The sequence below is a fragment of the Mytilus trossulus genome, chromosome 10, assembly GCF_036588685.1.
Source record: "Mytilus trossulus isolate FHL-02 chromosome 10, PNRI_Mtr1.1.1.hap1, whole genome shotgun sequence".
Taxonomy (NCBI): Eukaryota; Metazoa; Mollusca; class Bivalvia; order Mytilida; family Mytilidae; genus Mytilus; species Mytilus trossulus.
The window spans coordinates 22876692-22904537 of record NC_086382.1 but is presented as its reverse complement, the minus strand read 5'-3'; the positions used below and the strand labels follow the sequence as shown (position 1 = coordinate 22904537).

The window sequence follows — 27846 nt, the reverse complement described above, 5'->3', positions numbered from 1 at the left end:
TTATATAAAATATTTGATTTTGGCAAAAATATAACAATTTGGTATTTTAATACAACGTTTTGTCATAGACAAAATTTCTCTAATAATGACTCAATATAGAGTTAAATAATAAAGAACTTACCGCTCATTTTCAATAATAAGCAATGATGCTATCAGTTTGATAAACTCTTGTTTCATTTGTAGTACATTAATTATAACTGAGAAGTTTGAAAATAATAATAAACTAATTGTGTTGAAAAATGACAAATTGAAATGTCTATATCCTTACAAAATTGTCATTAAAATTATACCTTAGGAAGGTAAAACCCCAAAATAATTTTTACAATTACTTTTAAAAAGGAAAGGATATAGATTAAATATAGACTCTCAAAAGTCCTTTCCCCTAAAAACATCGATCAGTCAATAAAGTATATTGACCTTTTTTGAAGAAGAAAAAATACATTTGAAAAATATACAAACATTCCAGAATCAAAATGTATACACTTACTATAGTTTTATAATATTCTATTTAAATGCATTAAAATTATAAACATGGCAGTGCTGGTTTAATACATAAAAATTACAGTGACTCAAAAACAATAAAAATTGAAAATGTTGCAATGACAGATAAAATGTTGAGACTTAAACTAATACTGTCAATGCATCATTTCCAGTTTTACAATTTTTGCTGACTAGACATAAAAAAAATACATTTAAAACATATACTTTGATTTTCAACAAAAAATATTTTGCTTTGCAAAACTAATATCAAATACATTTAAAATAAATCAAAATCAGCTGCTTTTTGAATTGCAAGTTACAAATGAAAATAATATGTTTTAATTGTAGCATTAAGTTTATAAATGATTTTTTACCAATTGGTTATAATGGATAATGGAAGTACATTATATTTTTGTGAATTTGATAAATACAATGTAGATTGGGTATCCTTTTAAAAAGAAGAGGATAACTGGATCTTTCAACTCCAAGCACTAAGGACTGTTGGAATCAACTGTTAAAAGGCTTTTTAATGTCATTTTACTATAATTTTACTAATACTATAATTCTAACAAAACTGATAAATGGAACCCAATTAATAATCTATGAATTTTTTAGGATAGTTTTGAATTTTGCAAATCAAGGATTTTAAGTTTATATATAAGTAATATAGGACAATGGTGTTTTGAACAGAATTAATTTTACCAATTATTAAGTTCAGGGTCGAATCCAATACTAATATATGTACCTACAGTATATGTCACGTATGCAGTATTAGTTTCTTGTTGTATGCACAGAAGTAAGAAACTAGGACAGATTTACACAGAAAGATTTTGAAAGCAGGGAAAACTGCACTTTATAATCTGACAATATGAATACTTAAAATCCAGGCTACAAAATAAGGCATAGGTACACATGTACTATAATTCAGTCACTGACCTGCTATGTCGAGGGTGTGTCCTAGTTTTGTTTAAACTAACAATGCATCTAATTGAACATTGGATCTATTGAGACCATTCTTATCTTAATGAACTAAACAAAAGACCATAGTAATGCAATCATCTTAAGTACTTTTACAGGAAATATTGTACCATAAAAAGCTTAAATTTGAAAATAATATATTTTTGTAATATATCACTTAAAACATAAATCCTTAAATTCAAAAGCACTTTAAAAATTACGAAACTTGAAAACTTGTTAAACTATTGTTTTAAAACTTTTGTAAATTGTTTACTTTCAAAATACTGGAATATTTCCAAAAGATTTTAGCCATGATTTAGTAGAAGTTTCCTCCTTGTTAAAGTGATGGATTTGTTTCCTCAACAATTTTGTCTGAAATTTCTTAAAATGAAATCAAAGGATATTATTCTAAATTACTTTTTGTGATATTTTGTTTTTCGGTAAGCAACCAACAAAACATTTGAAATTCACTCAAAGTGCATTTTCCCCATATTGGTGTATGCATAATGAAGTCCCAATAATTTTGCTGATCTGAAAAAGCATATTTCAAAATGCAAATTTTGGGAAAATTTTGCAGAAAACAAGATCAAATGCTATGCACATCAAAAATTGATCAATAACAAATTGTGTTTCAATTGCTTTTTTATCAAAAATTTTAGTATGATGCCAATAGTTTTAAAAAAATCTTAAATACACATAATTTCAAAATTACTATGCCATTTTTCTTGGAAAAATGTCTAAATTATGAAAATTTAATATCTTACATATATATATATATATATATATAGATAGATAACTGTTTTCAGTCTAATTAGGTTATCTCCTTGCCCAGAATGACCAGTGACCTCCCTTTTAAAACGTGAATCAAGCATATGTTTAAATTGTCTCCCTTGGTCATGGAGTGTGACAGATAATTAAAAAAGTCTGGAAGAGAAAAATCACAACCATTTCACATGTCTGAATATTCCCTCTTTTCTCTACAAATATCTTCCTCTTTCTTCCTCTCTCAACCTATTCATCTTCTAAAACAACTATTGTTCATCCCTTTCTTTCTCCTTGCACCGACTAATCTCTTCCCTGATTTTCTCATTCAAACTTTTCACAAAAGAATATCACAAAAAAATAAAAGTATATCACAGGTACAAAAATCTACAGGACGGAATATTTACATGACATTTAAAAGAAATCATAATTCATAGACAAAATAATCTAAATGTCTTCAATAACGCTAAAAACATCCTATGAATATTCAAGAGCCAAAGAATTGGTTTTAAGAAATGTGTGTATTCAAAATGATCACAACTTATGAATCTACCTGGTAGAACTATATGTTAAATGGAATGTATGGAATACAAAAATAGAATGAAATTTACATGCAGGAAATTAACATTCCCTGAGATTCTATAAATAAGTATCTCTTGGAGACAGCTGATATGAATAATTTAGCACCATTTCAATATATTTACAGAGCCATCATTGTTGAGTAATCTTTTTCTTTGTATTTACATCTATACATATGTAACAAGCCCCCATGATAAAAGTATATACAATACATGTTTACCCAAAATAAAGCTGGAATGAACCATCACCTAATTATAATATAATCGTTTAAATAAACCAATTTTTCAAGACGTTTCGGCCATTGGCCTTCTTCTGTTCTTTATTTTTCCTCTCAACTACATGGCTGACTTTACATTCAGCCATGTAGTTGAGAGGAAATTGTAAAGTCAGCCATGTAGTTGAGAGGAAAAATAAAGAACTGAAGAAGGCCAATGGCCAAAACGTCTTGAAAAATTGGTTTATTCAAACAATTATATAAAGTATGTTCCCTATTGGAATTTTGAAAACAAGGATATAATATAATTGTTTTATATATGATATAAATTTGACAAGATGGCAAAGATATTGATGTAATGACAATATTTTGATTCTCTTTCTATAATATAAAAAACTTTCTGTAAATTTCCATTTGAACAATTTTTCAAAGATTGCTATTGTATCTCTTTGAAATATATGTTCAAATGTCTTTAAACTATAACCCGAAAATACATAATTTGTTAAAACAATGAAATTTCTTTTAGAGACAGCATTCCTTCTTCTTCTGGTGATGGTATCAATGCACTTAAGTTTTTGTGTATTTATTTAAATTATTATCTCCCTTGATCACTGTGTAGCACAATTTAAGTTGTCTCCCATGTCTTCAGCATATTTGTTACTGATCATGCCTCGTAATTTCTCCACCTCTGACCGGAGATCTCGTAACTTTGACAACCAATGTCTTAATGTCTGTTTTTCATCAGAAGATACAGGGGTGTCCAATTCCTGTTCATTTGTAGGGGCTGAAATAGAAATAAAATAGAAATTAAAAGAAAATGAAACATTACCAAATAACGTTTGAAGCATACTTCTGAAAAACTTTTTGATCTTAAATGTTCAGATTAATAAATTATAAATGATTTATAGACAATTGAAAGATGTAACTCACTCTGATAGGCAAAGCTGGCCATTATAATACTTAAGTGCCAGTCTTTGTAAGAATCAGGCAAATTTAAAAAAAAATCAAAACATGGCTGTAAAAAACCCACCTACCTAGCCATCCTATTTTGAAGTAACACTCATCCTGAGTTAGAAATAGTAGGTCTTTAGTGTCTGCGTGTCTGGGAACTTGAGAAATCTTTAGACAAACTTTGGTTAGCATGATAGCAAATAACAGAGTTAGCTCCCCTTAATTATTAATTTTTAGTGCATTGTAACCAAATTTTATCTCCAATTACCAGAACAGGACAATGAAATGGTATATTTTTGCATCATTATACATTTTGAACATAAATTAATGTCAACCTGAGTGGGTTTTTGTTTGTCATGTTTTCACTACTGCCTGATTCTTAGGTAGACTAGCACTTAATTATTGCTGTTTTGAATGGGCTCTTGTTTTTTATGGTAAACAGAAGAGATTTAGAACATTTTGAAGCAACTGACTTAATGAGCTATTAAATCTTTTAAAAAGGTGGGATAAAAAAATATTTCTCCACTACTTCAAAACAACTAAATAAGTCTGTTTTATTTGTATTTAAAATATTATATTTATTGACTCTTTTGTTATTTTCAAGTGATAAGAAATTCATGTTTGGCTAGTTATTATAGCAAAATTTCACATTTGATTTTGTGATTCTGTCACTAAGAATTGTAACATTATTATGAAAATCACATAAATGATTTTGTTTCAACAGAACACTTACGTCTAACCCCTAACAACATTGACATATTTGGATCCTGTCCATCAGCTCTCTGCATACAAATATTCACTAAAGATTGAAGCTCCGAAAAACATAGCCCCATTTCTTGTGTAAACCGTCTCTGTAATTTCTGTGTCTCGTCTGTACTTAAAAATTCTAAATGTTTCAATTGCTCCCTTATTATCAAGTTCTGTTCCATTAAATCTTGATTTTTACCTCCAAGCTGAAAAACATTAAATATGTCATCCAAACTGAAATTCGCATTGCAATGTTTGTAAAGTATAAAACACATTGCAAGGGAGGTAACAATGATAGAAATTTGAAGAATTGCTCACATATATTTTTTGGCATTCCCTGTGGAGGCTGTTAATTATCACTAACACAGATTTGCACAATGAGGTAAATGATTGTGTTGGTAGCTGCTCATTCACTGTGCATGTTTGTAAAGTGTTGGTTATTTTTTTTAGAATTATGATAAACAGGAGAATGTTGATCTGCAAAAGAGGTGTGAACAAAACTAGAAACTGGTTTAACCCCACCTTAGTTTTTGTTTAAACCAAGTCATGTTTTCTGAACCATATAATGTCTGCAGTTTGTATTGGTATTTTTGGTTGAAATTTTAAATAAAATTCTGCAAGATAATCAGGTAAATAAGTTGGTTAACATTAAAGACATATATGAAGTTTACCTCTTTCAAAGCTCTCCTCATCTTCATCATCTGTTCGTCTTTCTGTCGACTTTCTTCCCTCAGCGCCATCACTGTTTCCTCTTCCTGTTGTACTCTCCCTTTAGACTGTTTCTGTTCATTCTGTAATTTGACCTCCATGTGTCGTACTTTTCTATGGCTTGTTTCTAACAGCTGTTAAAAATTACATTTAACAGAGTTTTATTTTGAAAATTTTAATTCCAGTGTTTATTTTTTTGTTATGGTATTGTCAATATAAAAGACAGATTCTCAATAATGATAAGTTTTCCCTTGTAAATTTCAATTGTTTGGCCATCAAAAGTCTCAATTAAAAGCATCTTTTTTTAAGAAACATTGATTACTGTAAATTCAGAAATTATTATGAGGTTTTATTGATGCGAATAATGTGACTTGGTGATTATCACAATAAGAACTAGCATTCTGATTTCAGATACTTAAAATATCTTGCATATTATTGTACATTCTTGAAAAAATAGGAATAATAAATACACACAATAATTTCTGAACTAACAGTATTTCAGAGGCTGTCCAAGTAAATATCAGGCAAATCCTATGATATGGATGCCACAACATATTTTTTTTTCCCACTGAATTTTTGCTTCCAATGCAATGTTTATATCATACAAAGGATATATATAATATGTCAAAGATATTTTTGAATCAACAGCAGATGGTTCAGAAAATGATTTTAAAGTTCACTAACAATGCAACAAAGTTTTGTACAAAATGAAGAGTTATCTCCCCTTTTCAATGAATTTTCAGTGTTTTATATGTATTTTTTTTTCTCTTTATTTGTTGCAGTTAATAAATAACAAAATTTAACTTTGAGAAATAATGAATTTATGATAAGAAATAGATGAAAAAAATTTGAAAACAAAATCTGTCATGTGCCATCCAACCGCCTGGTTTTTCCATGGACATCCTCTATAACCATTAATAATTTCACAATTGTTATTCCACATTTAATTTGCTTTGTCCATCATTCAAATTATTAATGAAAATGAAAAAGAAAACTGTTGTTTCAGAAATAGTCTTACCTTTTTAGCTTTTTCAAAATCTATGGCCAGTCTTTGATTATCCTCCTTCAGTCGAACTATTTCTTCCTGGCACCTCTGGAGAACAGCACCTTCCCCATCAGATTTAATTCTATCTAGTTCAGATGATATACCATTCATCTTCCCGGACAAATGATCCATCTGATTTTGTAATTCTTCAATCTTTAAATCTCGCTGAGACAGTAATTTCTTATTGTTGAAAAGTTTTTCTTGAAGCTGTTCCAGTTGTTGTTTTTGGAATTTTGTTTCTTCTCTCAAATTGTTTAAGTATGAAGGTTAAGGAAAGCATTGACAAGAATGATATATCAAAACATTTGTGTGTGATCTTTTCTTCTGTTACAAAGTTTAATTCTCTCATCATTTAATATATTTTTGTAGGTCTGATTAAATATGCAGCTCAAGTGGCTTATTTCCTCTGACATGAATAAGTCTATTACTTCTTATTTAAATATACATCTAACAAAAAAACCAATAATACCAATGTAAAATTGTAAAGAACATGTAACTAATCATCAGTGAAAATGGGATCCCAATTTATCTTTTGATGAATTTAATAGACTTAACTATAAAAGTTAACATGTTTGTTCTGATAACACTGTTTAAAAACTTTGCAATTTTCATGTTAGATTTTTGTAATAAAATCAAAGTTATCTCCCTTGGGTTATCTAGCCCTCTATTTCAATCATTGGACAGTCTAAATAATCCTTAATCTGAATAGAAGAGCCAAATTTCATTTAAACTTCTATTTCTAAGTGACTGCTAAATTTTGCTTCCATTTCTCTATTCATTTGTATACTTAAAAAGCTGCTAAAATTTGCTTCCATTTCTCTATATATTTGTATACTTAAAAAGCTGCTAAAATTTGCTTCCATTTCTCTATATATTTGTATACTTAAAAAGCTGCTAAAATTTGCTTCCATTTCTCTATATATTTGTATACTTGAAAAGCGAAAGAAAGAAGATCAGTCTCACTTATTCTTTGATAAACATGATAAAATTTACAAACATTTGAAACTGGAAAAAAAACTTTGAATGATTGAACAGCATAACCAATTGATATATTCTGCATACATGAAAATAAACTCATCATAGATACCAGGACTAAATTTTCTATATACCCTCGACACACGTTTTGTCTACAAAAGACTCATCAGTGACCCTCAAATCCAAAAAAGTTTAAAAGGCCAAATAAAGTACGAAGTTGAAGAACATTGAGGATCAAAAATTCCTAAAAGTTTTGCCAAATACAGTTAAGGTAATCTATGCATATGAAAAGGATATTTCTTGTAAATTAGCGGCAGTTTCTTCCATGGTGGGAATATCTCTAAGATAATCCTGTAACTGGTCAAGCCTCCCTTTCATCTGCTGATGACTCTCTCGTAAATCAAGAAATTTACCTTTCCATTCCTCTCTTTCATTGGTTAGTTGAGAAATCTAAAGAAAAATGATAAAGGTAACAGTGAAACTACATTTTATATATAAACTAGTACTGTGATTAGAATGAAAAATTTAGAATTTTGGAAATCTTTTGTTTGTCTTATTTTCAATTGTTGACTTAAATATTGTGTTCCTTTGATTTTCCTGTTGTCAATATCAGATTAAAATTATGATAAGTATAGACTATAGGGTTTCTACACATTGATATCGTAAAATATAGGCCGTAAGCCACAATGTGAACCCTTACGGCAAGTGAGTGTAGTGATCAATATTTTATGATATCTTGACAACAAAACCTGATTATCTGTTAAGCGTTCTATTACTAGTCTTTTCACCTTCCCTAAGACAGTTTTACATTTGACGAAAGCAAGCTTGACAAAATCTCTTCACACTTTGTGACGTCACTGAAAAATTCCCCTCAGACATTGTGACATTGCTGATAATGCCTGCTCTCACCTCAAAGTGGTGATATAAGAATTACAGAGCAACTAAGCAGGATAATATAGGCGTAGGGAAGGACGAAAAAAGTTTATCATTTACTTTTTTGCTGTTTAAATGTTTTTATGCGTTTTCTTGTGAGAGGCAATAATAAGCATCTTTTGATTTATTTAATGTTAGTCTACAATATATTTGTGATACATTGTGAGAGCATAGTTACATTTCATTTTGTTTAGATTTTTCCAATTAGTTGAATTAAAGAGATTGTCTTAAAAATATTATGTATCATTAAAAAAATATCTGTATTAACCTGTTTTTCGATTGCATCATTTCCAGGAACTCTTGTTCTTATAGCAGATTTCAAATGTTCATTTTCATGCTCAGCAGCCCTGCAAAAAATATAAAGTATTTTATAATAAGAATCTAAATGATGAATGGATTAATTTGTTATACATTTAATATTTGACAAAGCATCTTATGTGCACATAACCTCTATCAACATGATCAATTATAAATTATAACTTTTTTTTCATTTTTTTTTTTAAATTATACATGTATTGCATTTCATGTAATCTTCTATGATAATACTATGAGATGTTGAGCAGACTTTTCTTAAAAAAGGATCATCAAAGTAACTAGCCAGAGAGAACTATGTCTTTCATTTTAATTGCAAAGATTCTGTGTTCTGTATATTCAGAAATTATTGCATGCATTTATCATACTGATATTTGAAGACTAAACAAAAATGTGAAATTAATTATTGCTATTTCAGGAATAGGTTCATGTAGATATATGAATTTGCTATCAGAATGCAAGTTCTGATTCTTAGAATTCTCGTCAAGTCATGTAATTCATATTATACAAATCTTTGCAGCAATTTTTGAATTTACAATTTACCTAAAAATCTCACTGCTTGAAAATCAATGGGAAGAATGTCCCTTTCAACATGTTCAAAGACTTATTGTAATTTTTGTTTATTTTAAGTTGAAAGAAAAACACATGAATCAAAGTTTTAACAATTGCTTTAAAGTCCATATGGTGACTGTTTATTATTTATGTTTTTTAAATGTTATTTCATTCTTGTCTCATTGATTTTTACATATCATCTCTTTTCTTTCTTTCATATTCATTTTATCAACCTCTTAAAAACAAATCCAGATAAAGTTCTTCAGTTTTTCAATTATATCCAATACACCGCAAGGATTTGTTATTGATTTTTCTTTGTCAGACTTTGAATCAACATTTAAATATCACGTCTAAAATAGGAAGCTCAATATTGATTCATCAAACTCCACTTAAAAGATGTCCTCAGATTTCCACGTGTAATTACAGTAGTTTATTTTTGCAACTGCTTCTTGGAACTTTCAGCACAATTTAACATAATAATTACAGTGTCAGTAATTTCTCACTTATAACAGCTCAAAATTAAAGGTCATTCCACCATTATTTTTTTTATTTTTATTTTCAAGTTGGGAAGTAGCACACACAGTTGACACATTTTTCACTGTTGTCTGCTTTTTCTAAAAGGTGGGTACAGGCAAAAATAGATTAAAAGATTGAAATTGAAAAAAAATCTTTTTAAATGGTAATATTTTGAAAAAGTATTTGTAATTGGACAATAGGTTATTGCTGAAATTGGTAAGGCCAACCTTAAAAATATGTTTGTTTGTAGTTTTCCGACTGTACCTTCAGACTGAAGGGTCGGTAGGTAGGAAAAATATTTTATTTTATCAGCCAAAATACAGTTTAAAAAAGCAGTTACACTAAACCAAGTTTCTTGTGAAGAAAAAAAACATTTTTAAACAACAAACACTGGACATGCTGAAAACCAACATCAAATGAACAGGCATTCAGATAAAAAACTTTTTAACCAAAACTGAAACTTAAACATAGTGTCATTATCCAATTTATGACATAGAATATGGTATAATTATTAAATACTGGAACACTTATAAACAAGGAATGTCATTATGACTAGAACTGTTTTTAAAAGAAATATATTCAGACATGTATGCTTCTTGACTAGAATGTTTTCATGAGTAGAGTATTTTCATCAGAAAAATGTATATATTATAGATTTATAAGACAATTATTAAAGAGTGTATTTTTAATAAAAAAAAATAACCATTGAATCTTCCTCAATTGAAAGTTAGGGGTGAAATCCATAGCACCCCATTAAAAGTAAATAGTCTGTACTGAAATGTTTTTCATGCATAAATAAAATTGGCAGCATAGCTCCTAAGGACATGTTTTAATTGAATTCACACAGGCCACACAGTTTGGGTATATTTAATATTGCAAGAAAGAGAATAATTGCAATGAGTGGGGCAGCCCCCCTTATCCTAAAGGAGCATACTCATTGCAATCGAAGATAGATTTAATATAGAGAGAGTATATTTATTTTTCAAGCTAACCATTCATTTTCTCTACATCTTTGTGTAGTTAGGGTTGCTTCTTATTGATTTTGCATGATCTACATCCATTAACATTTCAAATGAGCCCTTCCTCTGACAGGCGGGTTTACAGATATCCATGAATATTTAAGTCACGGAGTAGGTTTCATCTTTGTCGTCTTCACAACGATTTGTAGAAAATACGCTAAACTTCAAGCTGCTGTCGAATTATTTAACCACTTAAATTGGTTCCTTAAAGTCAGGCTCCACATATTCTGAACCCGATTTGTTTGAGACATGGTTATCGTGTCAGTTATGAATATCCGCTGCATCACCGTCAATGATATCATCACACATCATTACATGTGCCTGAATCTGTATAAACAGTTTACTTATAAACTTTTTTGTTTGTTATTTGTCTTAAAATTGACACGAGACGACAGCGTAATGTACTCCTCCGTGACTTCATCTCCTTCATGGATACCTGTAAACAATTTCCATGTGCTTTATCATTAAATGGTCACATGAACGCTTGACGGGAAGCTAAGAAAAACGGAACTTGAAATGCGTAATTGACCCTGACTTTAAATCATTTCCGGAAAGGACCCAAAATTCCGGATCGCGTCAATAGAGGTATTAAAAAAAAATTCTTCAAATTTAAAGCAATAAAATTTTCACAGTCGGGAGGATTTTCGAGGGTCGGTCGGTAAACTGCAAACAAACAATATTTTAATTTAAGCCTAATCTTGTATTCAGTAGGTATTTACCCAAGTTTTCTCTCTAAATCATCTAGTTCTGCATTTTTCTTTGCCTTCATTTGTGCCATTTCAGCTTTCAATGATGCATTCTCTATATCAAGGTCCTAAATTAAATAAATTAAATCATTGTACACAAATTAAATGTTGAAGAAAAATATTATTTTGATTTTTTCATTGATTTATGTTCCAACAGATTATTTCATTATTTGAATTAAACAAATCTCAAACACTGTGAAGAATTATTCAATTTTCCATCATAAAAGAATGCCCTAATTTAAAAAATTTCAATAAAAATTATTTCATGAAAGCACCCCAACTATTAGTACTCTGTTTATAAGTATCCTTACTGACTCTGTGCTTTCATCTCTTTTGGGTTCTACAATCTCCATTTCTTAAAATGAATCTATTTTCTATTTACAAGAATCACCTATATTATTCTGTGTATAGTCAAAAATAGTATTCCAAATTATTTCAAAATTTATTACGAATTTTTTTTTAACATAAAATGTATGCTTTGTTTCAGCTTCAGTCAACAAAATGAACAATATATTGATGCGCAGTCTAACATTTCCAAAATCAGATTCACGTATATTCAAAAGCTTATCCTAACATTACTCCTATTCTAATGTCAATCTTTAACTAATTGATCGTAATACCGTTATTTTTCTAATGGCGTCTTCCTCTCCACTGACATCACTGATCAAAGCTCTTTTTAATCTGGCTTCATATTTGTTATTATCTTCTTCTAGACTCATCATCCTCAGCTTTAGTCTGCAATAGAAAAATGACCTGATGCAGAATGTAATAAAACCTATGAAAATGGTAAGAAACGATAAAAAAACAACCACAAAGGACAGACAAAAAATGGCCAAATATTTTTTTTTAGATACAATCAAATTTTTTTTCACATATATAAGGATGAATGAGAACTTTCGTAAACGAAAACAGAAAATAACAATCAATCCACTAAATATTCCAGAGATAAACTGAGCTAAACAAACCCCATCTCACATGTTTGAAACCTTGGTTGAGCTCAGACAGCTAAGATGTGTTGGCAGTTCCTGTTCCACAAGTGACCTCCAATAAGTTTCAAGGGGAAATTAATATAAGATAGGTTTTCATGAAACAACATTCACAAATATACTAAAAAGAAACAGCACTTTCCATATTGGCACCCTTGATTTTGAACTTCAAAGCAAACTGAAGGTCATCTGACTGTTATCTGCTCTTTGGTCAGTTTGTTGTCTCTTTGACAAATTTCCCATTTTCATTCTCAATTTTTCTCAAAATGTTCTGAGATTTATTACATGTTTATATGTAAGAGTTACTGTACATGTAGGAAACTTTACTTAAACAAGACTTACTTATCAATCATCATGTCTTTTTCATTAATGATGGCGTCTGCTGCTCTTCTAACAGACTCCCACTTGTCACTTCCTAACTGGTCATCTGATAAATGTTTAAATAATGTAGCTAGTCCTTGTGACTTCTGGAAAGAATAAATAATATGGAGTTAATTTATATTAAGTTAACAGATTTTTTTCTAGGATATATAATTAATTACACATACAGTCACATAACAGGCAAGGTTTAATACACAGTTCATTTTTCTTATACCTGAAGATGTAAGTTGTAATTACTTTCAGGTGACCTTCTGAAGTTGTCTGTTCTATGGTCTGGTTGTTGTCTCTTTGATACATTCCCCATTTCAATTCTCAATTTCACCTGTATAGGTTAATTTGAAAGAATTGAATTTTCTTTTTCAAGGTTTGAATAATCTCCCAATGCTTTCGAAAATATACTGAAATTTTCTTATGTGTACAGCAAACCTGAAATTCTCAAGAGAAATAGCTCTATACATGTACCTCCAAAACTTTTTAACTGTCCCAGTAAACATGGTAAATGAAAAATACTTGAAGAACAATGAACTTAAATAAAACAATGCTGGTCAAGCTGGTCAACATGGTCAACGCAAAATTATATATTTTTTATCAGTTATCACTAGTTAACATGTACACATGATATACTGCCAGTAAATTCAGTGTTGCAACATCACAGTCAAATTGTGTCATAAAGATTCATATTTACAAAAAAACAAATTACATCAAGCAATTTAGATACATGTACAAGCAATTTGAATATATTTCACTTATGGTGAATTTACCGGGATAAATAAGCTTTGAAATATACATTGCACTTCAACATGTTCAAATGTTAACATTTTGTGGAATGTATTTTCATTTCCTTTGCCATTATAGCTAAATTAAAATGACCCTTACTAATATTGGTTTTATTTTAATATCTAAATCTGATTATTATACTAACCTGACCATCGGTGTTCCTGAATGCCATATGGTTTTGGTGTTGTTTTTGCCACTGACCAAGGCCAGCTGGTCCTGGTTTACCATGATCTACATTATTTCTGTCTGCCCACCCAGAGTTATGGTTACTGTTTGTTATTTGAGACTCACTAGAAGGCACTGCAATATTCCCTCGATTTGACTTTTCGTCATTATATTTTGATGTGTCTCTTAAAATTCCAGCTCTATTATGTCTCACAGGTGTTTTAAATTCACTTGGCGGCAATTCAGACTTAGCGGTTTGTCTCATTGGCGGTGAAATCCATGAATCATTCACATTATTGGGTGTGTCTAAATTAAGTTCACTATCGTTTCCCCCTGACCCATCCAAAAAATTACTTTTTCCTGAACGTCCAAATAATTCATCGTCAAATTTTTTCAAGTCATAAGAAGATGGTGTATAACCACTGGGCCTTAAAGGGTCCTCCAAAATAACGGGGTTAACAGTCTCTTCTAATGGTCCTGTCGTGAATTCGTTAAAATCTCGATTCATATAAGAATCGTAACTTGGACTACCAGGTAATCCATATTTAGATGGCTGATATGTCTGATACATTCTTCTGTCTGTATACGAAATGTCATTTGACCTTGACCCTGAGGTCAAGTGGGGTGAAGAATGAAGTCCATATCTGTCTGATGTTCTATCCAATCTGTTGTCAGACCATCCTAAAAATGGGAGAAAATAATTAAAATATTAAATTGCCTCATTATGCATGAGTTACTTCTTTCCCTAAACTGTATTTGTCACTTTCTTCATGTACATGTGTTATTACAATTGAGCAACCAATAATCAAATTTTACTATAAGGAAAATAAAAGAGCCTATAAGTGAAACCCTAACTTTATTTGAAGGGAATCCCTTCATGACTGATGATTAAGGTATAATTAAACTGTATTAACACAATTCCAGTGGTATTTTCATGTTAAGTTGCTATCCAGTTTTTACAGGTTTCTATTTTAGCCAGGGTTTAGTCAAATCAAGATAGAAATTAGCAGAAGCTAGTTGTCCAACTCCCTAATATAATGTTTTGCAATGTTTTACTGCAGAGGAACAATTTTGATAGATTGATGAAGAAATATCCATTTGTGGATACCCAGGTACTTGATTTTCTGGTTTAAAACTGTTCTACATATAATACTATATACATACAATTTGTTTTTAGTTTAAAATTTTTTTTCTTTTACAGTAACCAAAAAATCCATGATTTATAACTAATCCAAAGTACATATATTTTGGTATTTAATATTATAATTATCATTACCGTTATCATTTTCATTATTATTATCATTTTTAATAATATCCCATAATTCCACATACCTGAACTGGATGTAATCTGGCTCTGTAACATCTTCTGATAGTCTGTAAATACCAAATAAGATAAATAATAACTAATATCATCGTTTAATGTAATCCACGATTTACTATGATAATTCTTCGGACAACATTTCTCACAATACGAGGACGATTTCTGACCCTTCTTTCTATTCACATTGTACAATGGTCTTGAAGGTGACCCACTTAATTCCATATCAATTGAAATTATCACTTAAAATATTTTATTATATAATATTCAGAATTAGAGAATGAAATTGACAATGATCGCAGTTTAGCCTGGTGTCCATTGTTCCAACACAATCGACTTGTCGACTTTCACAACTACACAGATGTTCAATTGTAAACTAATTAGATTGTGCAATTTCTTTGTTTAAAATTTTTTGTAGTTCCAGTTAAGCACCAATCAATAGTACACAAAAAACAGTGATTTTTGCAAATGAATTTCGCCAAAAATTTGTCTTTAACAAGGTCATGAATTTCAATTTCAAAAATTTATGGTCATTAAATTTAAAGATTAAAAATTTCAAACTTAAAACTATAGATTATCTTTTTAACTTTAATACCACTAATAGGGGGAATATAATTTAAAATTTTAATCGTTTGAAACCTTCATTGTTTAATGACTTTCAGTCTAAGTAAACTTGGTATAAGTAGTAGAGTTAGATTAATCTTTCATGACCACCGAAAATTCAAAAGTTAAATCATTCTAGAGTTATAGTATATTGTATACTATACATGTACAAGGTAATTTTATGCTGATACATGCATGGGTTTGAGATTGTGCACAAAAATGCATTCTATCGAAATTGCATTATCATTATGCAACTATTGTAAAACTCAAATATTACAATGTAGGCAACATATTTTTTGGCAAGATTTAATCTCTTTTCAAATGTACAAGAGAAAAAAATCTAAAATTAACAATTATTTAACACTTAACAATTAAATTTTATTTCAATCCTCATAGAAATTCAATATGATAGGCGTAAAAACTACGTTTTCCTCCCCAAGAAAGAATACAAGAAAACAAGACTAAGTGTCCACATTGAGGACACGTAACCACTTTCAGATTGTGATGTTCTGTGAACCACGAGATTAGGGTCAAAACCATAATTTAACATACAATCTAAAAAGCTCACACCATAATGATAATGGGTAAAAGGTTACCAGTAAATAACTTCAGAGTAAACCAAAATGTAACCAAAATATTTAACCTGATATGGACAGTCATTTAAATTTTATTTAGCCTGGTGGTCCTTGATGAAAAACTTTTGGACCACCACTTTATAAGAAACCTGGATATACATGTAGGATAGACAGGCATACAGAATAACAGGCTGGTAGACTCATAGACCAGAAAACATATTGCCCTCCCACTATTGCTGACAGGGCCATATTCAAAATAAATGCATTTGTTTATAAAATTTAAATAAAAATAATCGATGAATATCATGTCCAATTATCAACTCAGCATATTTGGACTTTTCGGCTAAAGTGGTCACTTGCCCTGGAAATGCCAAACACGTATTAAGGTTCTAAGTTTAGACCTGTTTATTTATAGGATTTTATTTGAGGTGTAATAAATTTCTAAGTATTAGAAACATAATTTCGTACAATGATTATACAACTTTTAGTAGTACTTGGGATTAAATTTATCTGTACATAAATAAAATTTGTGTAAACAAAACTCTTATTCCACTAAATCTATTGAATACAAAATAGTTTATAAATCATTTAAAGAATTTGAATATCTAAACTTGATAAAAGAAGATTACTCTAAATATCCAAAAAAATAAACTGTCAAAGTAATGAAAGAAAAAAATATTTTTAACATATATTATGCAATGTTTTTTGAAGAATATTTTTAATAAGATTATTAATGTGTTTTAGTCCATATTAATCTTATTAAGTTCTAAAAGCCTTTTTTTTTCCCCAAGAAAAAAATTAGATAGTCTACTGTCAATAAAATTTGGACTGAGCTTAGAGCTAAAACGTGTGTTTGATGATAATCAATTTGTTCCCTTCTCTGAAAAGTCAAGACAGAATAAAATATTATATGATCATTGATGATTACCAAATGACACAACCAACAGAGACCAAATGGTGTTAATGCAAGACACTTAAACCCCGCCACATTATTTATGTATATGATTGTCCCAAGTCAGGAGCCTGTAATTTAGTGGTTGTCATTTATTACGTTCAATTTTTTACATAAATAAGGCAGTTAGTTTTCTTGTTTAAATTGTTTTACATTGTCTTATCTAGGCCTTTTATAGCTGACTATGCAGTATAGGCTTTTGTCATTGTTGAAGGCCGTACAGTGACCTATAGTTGTTAATGATTGTGTCATTTTGGTCTTTTGTGGATAGTTGTCTCATTGGCAATCGTACCACATCTTCTTTTTTATACTTCTATGTTTTAAAACCAAACAGGAATTAAAATTTACAAATGGGCCTAGCCAGGGCTATTGTACATGTTTTAGGTTAGCCTAAGTTTTTACAAAATCTTTCAAATTAGCAAAATTTTATCAACCAAGTAAGTCAAGAAAATTACAATTATGTCAACATGAGCTCAAAAGTATGTCAAATGCAGATACATGTATGTGTATATTATCTACAAACATGGTATCACCTAGTATTATCAAATAGTAACCTAGTTTCATTTTAATTCCGATTCAATTTATCTTGGAAAACAATCCACTTGTAAATTACGACTACATACACATGACATACAATATACTATCTTCTCTTTACATGTTAAACAAATTTTACACCTAGCGACCTACCTAACTCATTTGTACCCTTTAATGGTATTTCCCTGTGATAAAATATAATGCATCTCTATACAGAAGTACTTCTGTGTAAATATATACCATGTAAGAAATTAATATTCGGAAATTGACATCCTGGTAAACTGTTTACACCTAGTATAAAAGACGACCCGAAATAATTGCACCCTGTGTAAAATGACCTAAAAATAACTCATCCCTGGTATAATGTTACCATAAAGGGCTTTCTGTTGTGAAAAATAACAAAAAAAGCAAGGATATGGTATTGACTCTACTTCTAGTAAAATTCTGAACACCACTTTTTAAAATTTACAACCGTGACAGTATTCATTGTAAGTTACATTTTTTCAAGGATATTTCATACATAAAATGTCAAATGTATATATATGTTATTACTTGTAATATAATCACAAATAAAAAGGAAGCTTTGAGAACTTTTAAATAATCCAATTATTGCATCAAAAAGATTACTTTTCTTATAAAAATGACAGCTTATTTGAAAAAGAAGCAAAGATCAATTTAAAGCCCTAGATTTATATTTAAAATATAAGAATTTTATCAAAATAATTGATCTGAAAATCAATAAAAATATAACTTTATTAATATGATAAGAATCAGTCATGTTTTTAAAAATATGTACTCAAGAGTCAAATAGGGGGTATTGTCATCTCGTTAAATAAATGATTTTAATTAAATTATTGATATTCATAACAACACTACAGGCATGACAGGGGGTATTTCTTTGAAAAATAAGACTTTTTAATCTTTCATATTTCCTGACTGAGTGGTAAAGCAAGCAACAGATCAATTGAGAAATCCACTATTTTTTTAAGACAACTGTTGTGTAATTTTTAAGTATATATAAATGTAAACATACATGTTTAATGATGTTTATAGAGACGTAATTAAATTTTACTGAATACATAAAAGTCAATATTAAAATGAAAATTCTAAAAGTTTTTCAAAGATGAATAAAATTTACATTAAAAACAACAAAACATAAATCTTTTAAACTTTTTTGAAGCATGCTGAGTTGCAATGGAGAAATAAATCCATTCAAAAATGCATTATTATTTTAGGAATTTAAATTAATGTGTAAAAACTGTAAATTTTCAAGTACATGTATAAATATGGACTAGTTCAAATATGCTCAAGACATAAAATCAATGTTCCAATATATTGTGAAGAAAAATAGTTTCAAGGTTTTTACTCAAAAAAATGCCATGCACATTAAATTTACAAAACAAACCAATTGAGACTTTATATGAGTTGTTCAACTATGAGCTTGAAGCAAAAATAACAAGGACTAGTAAATATTCATAAATGGTTAAAATAAATAAATTTTTAATGAAATGCATTTAATACATGTATATCAAATTTCATTCTTAAAACTATAATAGTTTACTTTTACAAATTGTGATTTGAATGGAGTGTTGTCTCATTGGCACGCATACCACATCTTCTTATATCTATATACTTTATATAAATACATACCTGGTACATTGCTTTGAATGGTAAAACCTGGAGAGTGAGGTCCTTTCCACGACATGTCAGAATCGCTATCACTCCCTGGGTCTAGGTATCTGTCCCGGGGTCTATAGTCCCACTGGAAATCATTCAAATAATAATCCATTATGAATATTTGTTATGATTTTTAATTATTATGAAATATAATTATTAATATCTAAATCACGAAACTATTGATAAAACCATGTACACACATCACACACAGAGTACAATATTGTTATGTGTTATTGAATCAACACAAGATTCTGCCGTAAAAAAGTCAATATCTGTCGAAGAGCATGCTAAACAATATTTTCCGATGTTCCTTTGTTGACAAGCACATAAATTCCCAAAGGAGAAAATAGATATTGAATCAAAACACCAGGACCATATTTATAAATCCATTTTGTTATTAAACAAGTGTATCATATGAATAACAGCTCAAATTTCTGTCATTAAATATGAAATTCCTGTACTAATTTAATTAGCCTATATAATAAAGCTTATTAGTATGTTAATTAAACAATCACTTTCCAAATTTAAACATCCAATGTAAATAGCTAATTATTGCATTCCCCTTTAACATTCACTTTCCAAAAATAAACATCATGTGTAAAAATCTATTTTATGTCTAAAACATTCACTTTCAAATTATAAACATCCAATGAATACATGTATTTCTAATTTTTCCCACTTCAAAATCTGTGAAAAACTTTCTGACATTCATTTGTACAACTCAAATAATTGCATTACAAAAGAATAAAACAAATCTATGTCTATATCAAACATATTGTTTTCAAACATCAATTTCAAAAGATAACAATAGCTAGAGGTATTTCATTTCACGTCTACAATAGATAGCTCGCACTTTCAAATAACTTTCCGTACAAACACGTTGAAAATGACCTGTTCAAAATTATATGGAAATTGGCTTGGAACAAAGGACTAAACAAATAATAAGAACTAATGAAAGACAATTTTATTTCTCTTTTATCTACATACTTTACTTATATAAGATAATTATAAGTGTTAAATTATATACCTTGTCAATTTCATTAAGGGCCATTATCTCAGATGGTCTTCACTTAATCCTACTCTTATAAATGGCCACTACCACGCATTTGAATGCATTTAGAAACAACAACTTATAAGTTCTCACAGGGGTAAATCCTTGCTACCTGTTATTAATCCATACCCAGGATTAAATGTAATGTCCAGCAAAGGGGAAACGCTTTAAATAGATAAGTAAGGATTTCTGTCCCGATTATTATCTTGGGTCATGCGGTAACATGCATTAATTTGGTCGAACAAACAATATCCATTACATTAAATTCAGAGGAGTCTACATCGATGGAGGCAATTAAATTGTTACATATTGTTTAAATAAGGATTAAATTTTAACAATCTTTTATATGAAGCCGAGATCAATTAGATGGAAAAATATTTACATTCGGCATAATGTTTAAATACATTAAACAGAGCAGGTTTGATGTTTAATAATTGATCCAGTCAAAAAATGTGTATTGCCAATTGTATTCCTTTAGACAAATTTTAGATATCTCCAATGAACTGTGACCAATCAATTTAGATATTTTGATACAAAGTAACTTACATTGTATTGTTATACTGGTTAATATCAATGTTTAAATATCTAAATTATTTATTACGCCTTCCAAGTTATTTTGAAGAAAATTTATTCTGACTATTAAAGTTTTCACAACAAACTGAACTATCTAAAAATAGAATAGCACAATATAATGGCTATTGTAATCTTTAAAATAATAAAGGCAATGTGTTTCAATTATTTGCATTTTTAAATATTTTTTAAAAGTTAGGTTGAACCATTCACTGGTTTGTTTCAGATTTTAAATTAGTAATAGTTTGGAGTTCAATTCGTTGATCAGCTAATATACTTTATTTTTAAGGGGCTATCTGAAGCCTGCCTTGCACTGCCAGATTTTTCAATTGCATTGAAGACCCATTCAGGGTGCCTATTTAACCCTTTTTTTTCGTAACTTGTTTGTTACAAATTAGGTTGTTAGTTTTCTCAATATTTGTTTCTTCAAATTTTCATGACAGCCATGCCTGATCATACTTTATGGGTATTTCACATTGTGGTTAACTGTTTGTGCTTACATCCATTTCATTTTAACTTTGATGGATACTGTACATGTCTCATTGCAACTATACCGCATCTCCTTATTTTTATATTGTGCTGTTTTCTGATTTGTTTAGTCAGGTTAGGGTCTCTTTGATACACGCATTTCCTTTTTTTTTCTCCATATAGAAAACTGTTTATATCAACATGATTTTCTTCACTCATTTACAAGTATGTGTGGTTATAAGAAAAAGAACCATTTGAAATATTATGGGAATATATATTTGTATATGAACAATTTCAAAAGTCACAAAATGTTTAAATTAACACTAAGTTAATTGCTTTTAATGTTTAAAATGTTTTCTATTTAGTTTTTAAATAAAGCTTTCCCCAAGTTAATGCAAATATATTTAACAATAAAATTACATGTACAACAAAATATTTTCAAATGACCATTTTCAAAGAATTTCTCAACAAGTATATAATGAGGTTCTTATAAAATCTCTTTTTTTCTGATGAACTGAAATTTAATTACTAAACTATTAACAATGCTTAAGGTTTATAAATCCAAAAAAGAAATTAATTATATTTCAGCCACAAAAAATGTTTCGAGACTTACCTGTTCATGATGTATATCTCATATAAAAAAGTGTTTTATTATGAATTATGTAACTTTCTAAACGATATAAAATAATGCAAGATAATGGCCTTTTGTATTTGTGAAATACAATGATGAAGTTAGGTCCAATCAAACACAGCAAGATTTCCTTTTACTGGCACCCCTTCAATTATTGTGCTTATATTTTTATTTTAAAAGTAGTATATGTCTTAAAAAGATATGTTTCTCTTATGCACTTAGTACAATGTGCATGAACACAAATGTATTTACTTATATACATGTATATACATCAAAGTCACTCCTACACAGTCTGCACCAACAACTTTTTCAACTACATTTTGTACTAGTCCGAAGACCAATATTCTGACATTTTTGTTGTTGGTCCAAACAAAGTTTTGCAAAAACTTACTAGTCCTAACCAAATTTTACTAGTCTGGGGCATCGGACTAGTGGCTAACCGTGCAGACTGGCTACATATTCATGTTCTAGTATCAATATTCAAATACATACAAAAATTATCAAATATAAATCTCAGGATTAAGGCAAGTCAATCAGAGTTATTTCCCTTTGAAAGATTTTTTCCATGAAATCATGATAAAATAAGTCATAACAGATTGAAATCTGTTCATTTACCGGAAAAATTTGGAATAAATGTCATTTAAAGGGAAATTACTCTGATGACTTAATTTGCCTTGATCTTTAGATTTATCATAACCAGCTGCAAGTGCTGTAGATTTAAAGCAAAAAATAATCAGTGAATAAGTCCTAACATATTGACCCATAGTTTATTTTAAGGCTTACACACAAAGCAGAATCAGTCTAGGATTCTAGGATGTGTTATTTGTTTTGTACTGTAGAATATTTTTCTTAATTTCAATATGTTTAAAAAAAGTTATAACATTTCTTACATATTTACTACTAACACTTGTAGTCTAAGACCAACAAAAATGTTTAATTTTAAAACTTTAAGGACATCAGAGTTATTCCCCTTGTCTTTGCATTAAATATGTAAATATATATCATGTATATGGACCATAATTTGCTATTGGGCTCCGTTTCCTATAACTATAGAAAAGTGATAAAATGTGAATTACTGTAAGAAAAGTTGCAACTACATCTAAAGATACCATTATTTTTATCAACATACAAGTGTATGCTACTCTTCCCTAGAATTTTTTTTAAAATATACGAATTTCAAAGATTCTACAACCGTATTTTTGTGTCGTTTCTCGCGTTATTTATTGCTTCCGAAGAGCATAACGCTGACTGATTTATAGATAATCATCACCGGCAAATTCGTAACTTTTGCTTTCAAATAACAAAGAACATCGAACAATAAGAATAGTGAGAAAAAAATGCTGAGTACTATAAGTATTTATGTAGCAGATGTAAGAACAGTGGCGTGATTTTTGAGTCCGATTTCGTAACGCAATTTTTAGATGATGTAATCTGCTTTGTTGTAATAGAATTCTTAAAAACAATATGCAAATATGAACTCTCGCGAGATGTTCAAACAGGTAAATCCGAGATGATTAACATTCTTGTTTTGATCTTCGTAATAATTAAGTAAGAAAATTACGTTGTCGTTATGCGTTACATTTCACACAAAACAGAAGTCCAGTTATTTATTGAAATTGTTTTTGTCCTTAAATTCTAACCATTTCCGGTCATACGTGAAACACGTGACTAACATGTGATAACGCCATTACGGCCAAATGTACGAAATACTAGGTCTAAACATTGTTTTTGTTTCCAACAGGATGTTAGCAAACATAATCTGTAGACTTGTTTCGTCTTGTTTAAAAGAGAAAAATACAATTGTCAAAGAGATTGCGCCGGTGGTCTGTTATTTTTCCTATGTGCATAATGTTACATACGATCCTGTGTGAAAATAAATGCCCAATGACTTGACAAAATCGATATCATATTTGACAGACGTTAGAACACACTTCGCCTCCCGATAATGACGTGAAGAGTCCTTGGAAAAATCAATCGAAATTACGTCTCTTATCATTGTACCAATGCTCGTTGGATTGATTTAACTTCAGCAGTAAATATTACTGGATTTTTTAAGTGAATAAATATAATTTAATAACAAATACATGTTAATATACCGTTACACTTAGAATGTACAAAGTTGGAATCCTGTCACAGTTTTTAATTAATATTTTTTATTCATGTTCTGCAAACACTTATCAGAAACGCAATAAACTTGTCAAAGGAGAAGTAAACTTTTACCATGCATGACTTGAAAGGAAGTACTTTATTGATTTTAGCCCACTAAAGTAGGTTAAAATGTGGAAACCATGTAGATGGTGTACAGGTCACAAGTATCACATTGTGCCTATTTCAAAGATTTTTATTCCAAGTTAAAAGTTTTTTTCTTTACTGGATTTAAAGAATGTTACATTGCCAATGATTTGGAATAAATTGTATATAACTGGAATATCAAAACCAAATATAAATACATTTTTTTTGCTTAAACATCAAGATACAACGATTATGGTATCCTGTATCAATGGAGAAAATATGGAAAATTCTGAAGAAATTGTATTAATTGTTTTCAAAACAAGCACATATTTAGGAGTTTTATAATACTGTTACATTTAAGATGGATTTTAAGAAAAAGTATACTGTTCAGATTATTTTAAGCAGATTTTGCAATAAAATAAAACTAAAAAAATGCTTTCGGTTTCTTATGGTTTCCTGTCAGGTTTAAAAAAAACTTTAATATAACATTGAAAATAGATTTTAAATATTAACATGAAGCAAGTAACACTAGTAATGGTGTTTATTTATGCCTTTTGAATTATATTGTGCAAAATAAAGAAAATAAAGATTGGTTTCCTGTTTGGTTTCATGTCACGTAAACGGTGAATCAAAATGTATTAATTTTTTCTCGAAAAACTCAATTGTTCCATTCATCCTATTCTAACACCAACACAACCCACAAAATAAAAGTTAAAATTTTAGAACTTATAAAAAAGGATACAAAAAGAAACCAAAGGCCGAATACCAAATTATGGTCCATATAGCAAAACTACATTTCTTGTACTAGGGAATTTTAAGACGAGGGTACATTTTGTACTATCTTATTTTTTATAACTGTTTAAATCATATTTTTATAACTTTTTAAATCATATTTTTATGACTTACAAATGTATTCAAATCTTAATTACAAGACTTATCCAAAATCTTATGACTTAATTTTTATCATACACACCTTTATGACCTTGTTTTTCTTAAACGAAATGGGTTTAGCAAAAAAAAGTCAGTTTTTCTATTTAAAATAAAGAAAAGAAAAACATTTTTTTCATTCCTTCTTTAATTTGTCTTTAGCGAAAAAAAGAAGAAAATGTCTACCTACCCAATGCCGCTACCTTATTGGTGTGGCCCAAGACATTTCAATTACATGTAAGCACTGTTTAGTTCAGAACATCAACATGTTTAGTCTAAATGTATGCGAAATATTTTCAAAACAAAAATGAATTACCTACCTTCCTCCTTACCCACAAGTTCTATATGATAAATATATGCAAAATGTCTGAATTTTCATTATGAATATTTTGTTTTGCCCTGGATTAAATATACTTGTTTAATCTTAACTAATCTTTAAATCTAGCTTAAACTATTTTTCTCTATTGTTAATTTCTTAAGATCTTAGGTAATGTCTTTGGAACAGATTTAACAAAATCAATTATATAATTAAAAGTTAACTGTAATCTTATTAAAAATCTATTTTGAATGACATTGAATAAACAGATTAGGAGTAATCCTTATCATAACATAATCAATTCAATTCATTTCAATTTGAAAAACATAATTGGATAATGGCAATACACCTTTCAGCCAAATTATTCATGTTTACATAATTGACTTGCATACATGTACATGTACTTGTACTCACGTTGGATATTTTCTCATGTTTCTTAACCATGTTAACAGTATCTGCAAATTTTATTGTCAGAATATCCAGTTATCATGGTTATTAATACTACATGCCAGGCCCGTAGCCAGGAATTTCCAAAGGGGGGTTCGTTTGACTCACAAACTCGACTTTAACAGTCACAATTCGAAAAGAACATTGACTTAAACAGTGCTTATTTGTTTTCAAGGGGGGGTTCGTCCGAACCCCCCGAACCCCCCCTGGCTACGGGTATGCATGCATATAATAATAATAATAATAATAATAATTTATTTTATTAAAGTGTCACATACTTGTCTACAGATTGTTTATACAGTTTATATAATATACATTGCACAATAATAAAATAAGACAAATACCCAGCCTAGAAAGGCTTATGAGACACTATATATACAAATATATATCTATTTAACAAATACAAAATAAAAACTTAATAAAATGTTAAAAATGTTTAAAATTATCCGGATATTACACATCATAAAAAAAAATAAAAAAATATTAACATAAGTAGTTAAAAAAAAACCAAAAAACATATCTTTTAAAAATAGATATGACAAAATTAAGTATAATTGTCATTCCAATTAAAAACCTATTCATTAATTAGTAGCTAAAAAACAACATATGGCAGCTGTTACATGTACATGTATACGTAGCTTGGACAGATGTTGGACAATTTAAAGAAACAAAGTTTTTGTGTAAACAATATTTTTTTAGTATGAAAAATACAAGTATATTTTTTATAACACATTCATAGTTAGGATTCAGAAACAAACAACAATTGCTTATATTAATCTGTCTCCTTAAACAAAGTTTTGACATCAATTTGTTCGTTATAATAAAACAAACAATAGACTATCTTTATTCAAATATGTTACATGTAAAATATTTAATTCATGTCTAAAATTGTAAATTTTAAACTATTTAACATGTAATAAAGGGTTTAAATCATTTTTTTTTTTAAATATACACCTATCACTTTTTGGCAATGTATGGTGGAATTTACATTGAGCAGTACATGAACCAAGGGGATACATATATATTCAAAACTCACAAGTTGAGAGAAACAGACAAAATCCATGCCTGTGATGGTGAAGAATGGAAAAAGATAAAATGACAAATAAGAACACAAAACACTTTTCAAAAGAAAACCAAAGTAATGTACAAGTAGTAGTTTTACTTTAAGTATTACAGCAGTCTGTTCCAAACTGTTTTAGGGTTTGCCTGACCAAAATAGAAATTTGATATGAAGCAAATTATATTGACTTTAGTCATGTTAGTTAATAATGCTAAATTAAATTTACACCATAGTGTTTTCAATGAAGGGGTATGACAAATATGACGAATTTTGTCATTCATCTTTACTGTAAAATATCTACTTTAAAGTTTAATATTTTATGGATAGTTCATCAAGATAATTTTGAAGATTTGATAATTTTTGAATGACAACAAGTCAACATACGACAACCATTGCAATCTTTAAAACTATTCTACTGCTGAAACTGTTGAAAATTAAACTCACAATTCTTGGACTTCTGTTTTGTTTCTTCTTATTTTAAAGTGAAGGGTGTGATTTCAATACACATGACCAGTGTCACATCATTTTCTGATTCATCGCTAAGCAAGCCAAAACAAACTACGAGATGGCGGTGAAAGATGGGACTTCCGGTAAGGGAGCGCACTAAATGAAACAATCTTAGCTTTCAAAAAAGCTTGTCTATCTTTAGCACAAATATAGCAGATATTGATTTTTTTTAT

General features: G+C 29.2%; 1 protein-coding gene across 3 annotated transcripts; it reads right to left on the bottom strand.

Moving 5' to 3' along the window:
- Positions 1-6: 6 nt before the first annotated feature.
- LOC134687066 (centrosomal protein of 85 kDa-like) lies at positions 7-27775 on the bottom strand. Of its 3 annotated transcripts, XM_063547033.1 has the most exons (14): positions 27611-27768; positions 25664-25684; positions 19438-19549; positions 15138-15179; positions 13786-14486; positions 12825-12949; positions 12117-12231; positions 11470-11564; positions 8620-8698; positions 7716-7868; positions 6417-6701; positions 5362-5532; positions 4677-4896; positions 7-3776 (listed from the first exon to the last, which is right to left on the bottom strand). In XM_063547033.1, the coding sequence occupies exons 3-14, from the start codon at positions 19490-19492 to the stop codon at positions 3601-3603; spliced, it is 2217 nt and encodes a 738-aa protein (XP_063403103.1). In that variant the 5' UTR covers positions 19493-19549; positions 25664-25684; positions 27611-27768; the 3' UTR covers positions 7-3600. The 3 variants fall into 3 exon arrangements, with proteins under 3 accessions (XP_063403103.1, XP_063403100.1, XP_063403102.1); XM_063547030.1 differs by lacking the exons at positions 25664-25684; positions 27611-27768 and adding an exon at positions 20492-20730; XM_063547032.1 differs by lacking the exon at positions 25664-25684 and having other exon boundaries at positions 8-3776; positions 27611-27775.
- Positions 27776-27846: the final 71 nt, after the last annotated feature.

Coding starts and splice junctions, on each gene's coding strand:
- LOC134687066 (XM_063547030.1), bottom strand. CDS start 20,515: ATGGCCCTTAATGAAATTGACAAG. Junction 12,232..12,824: donor AAAGACATGATGATTGATAA/GTAAGTCTTGTT, acceptor TTTCTATTGCAG/ACTAAAGCTGAGGATGATGA. Junction 6,702..7,715: donor CTGCCGCTAATTTACAAGAA/ATATCCTTTTCA, acceptor TAACCTTCATAC/TTAAACAATTTGAGAGAAGA.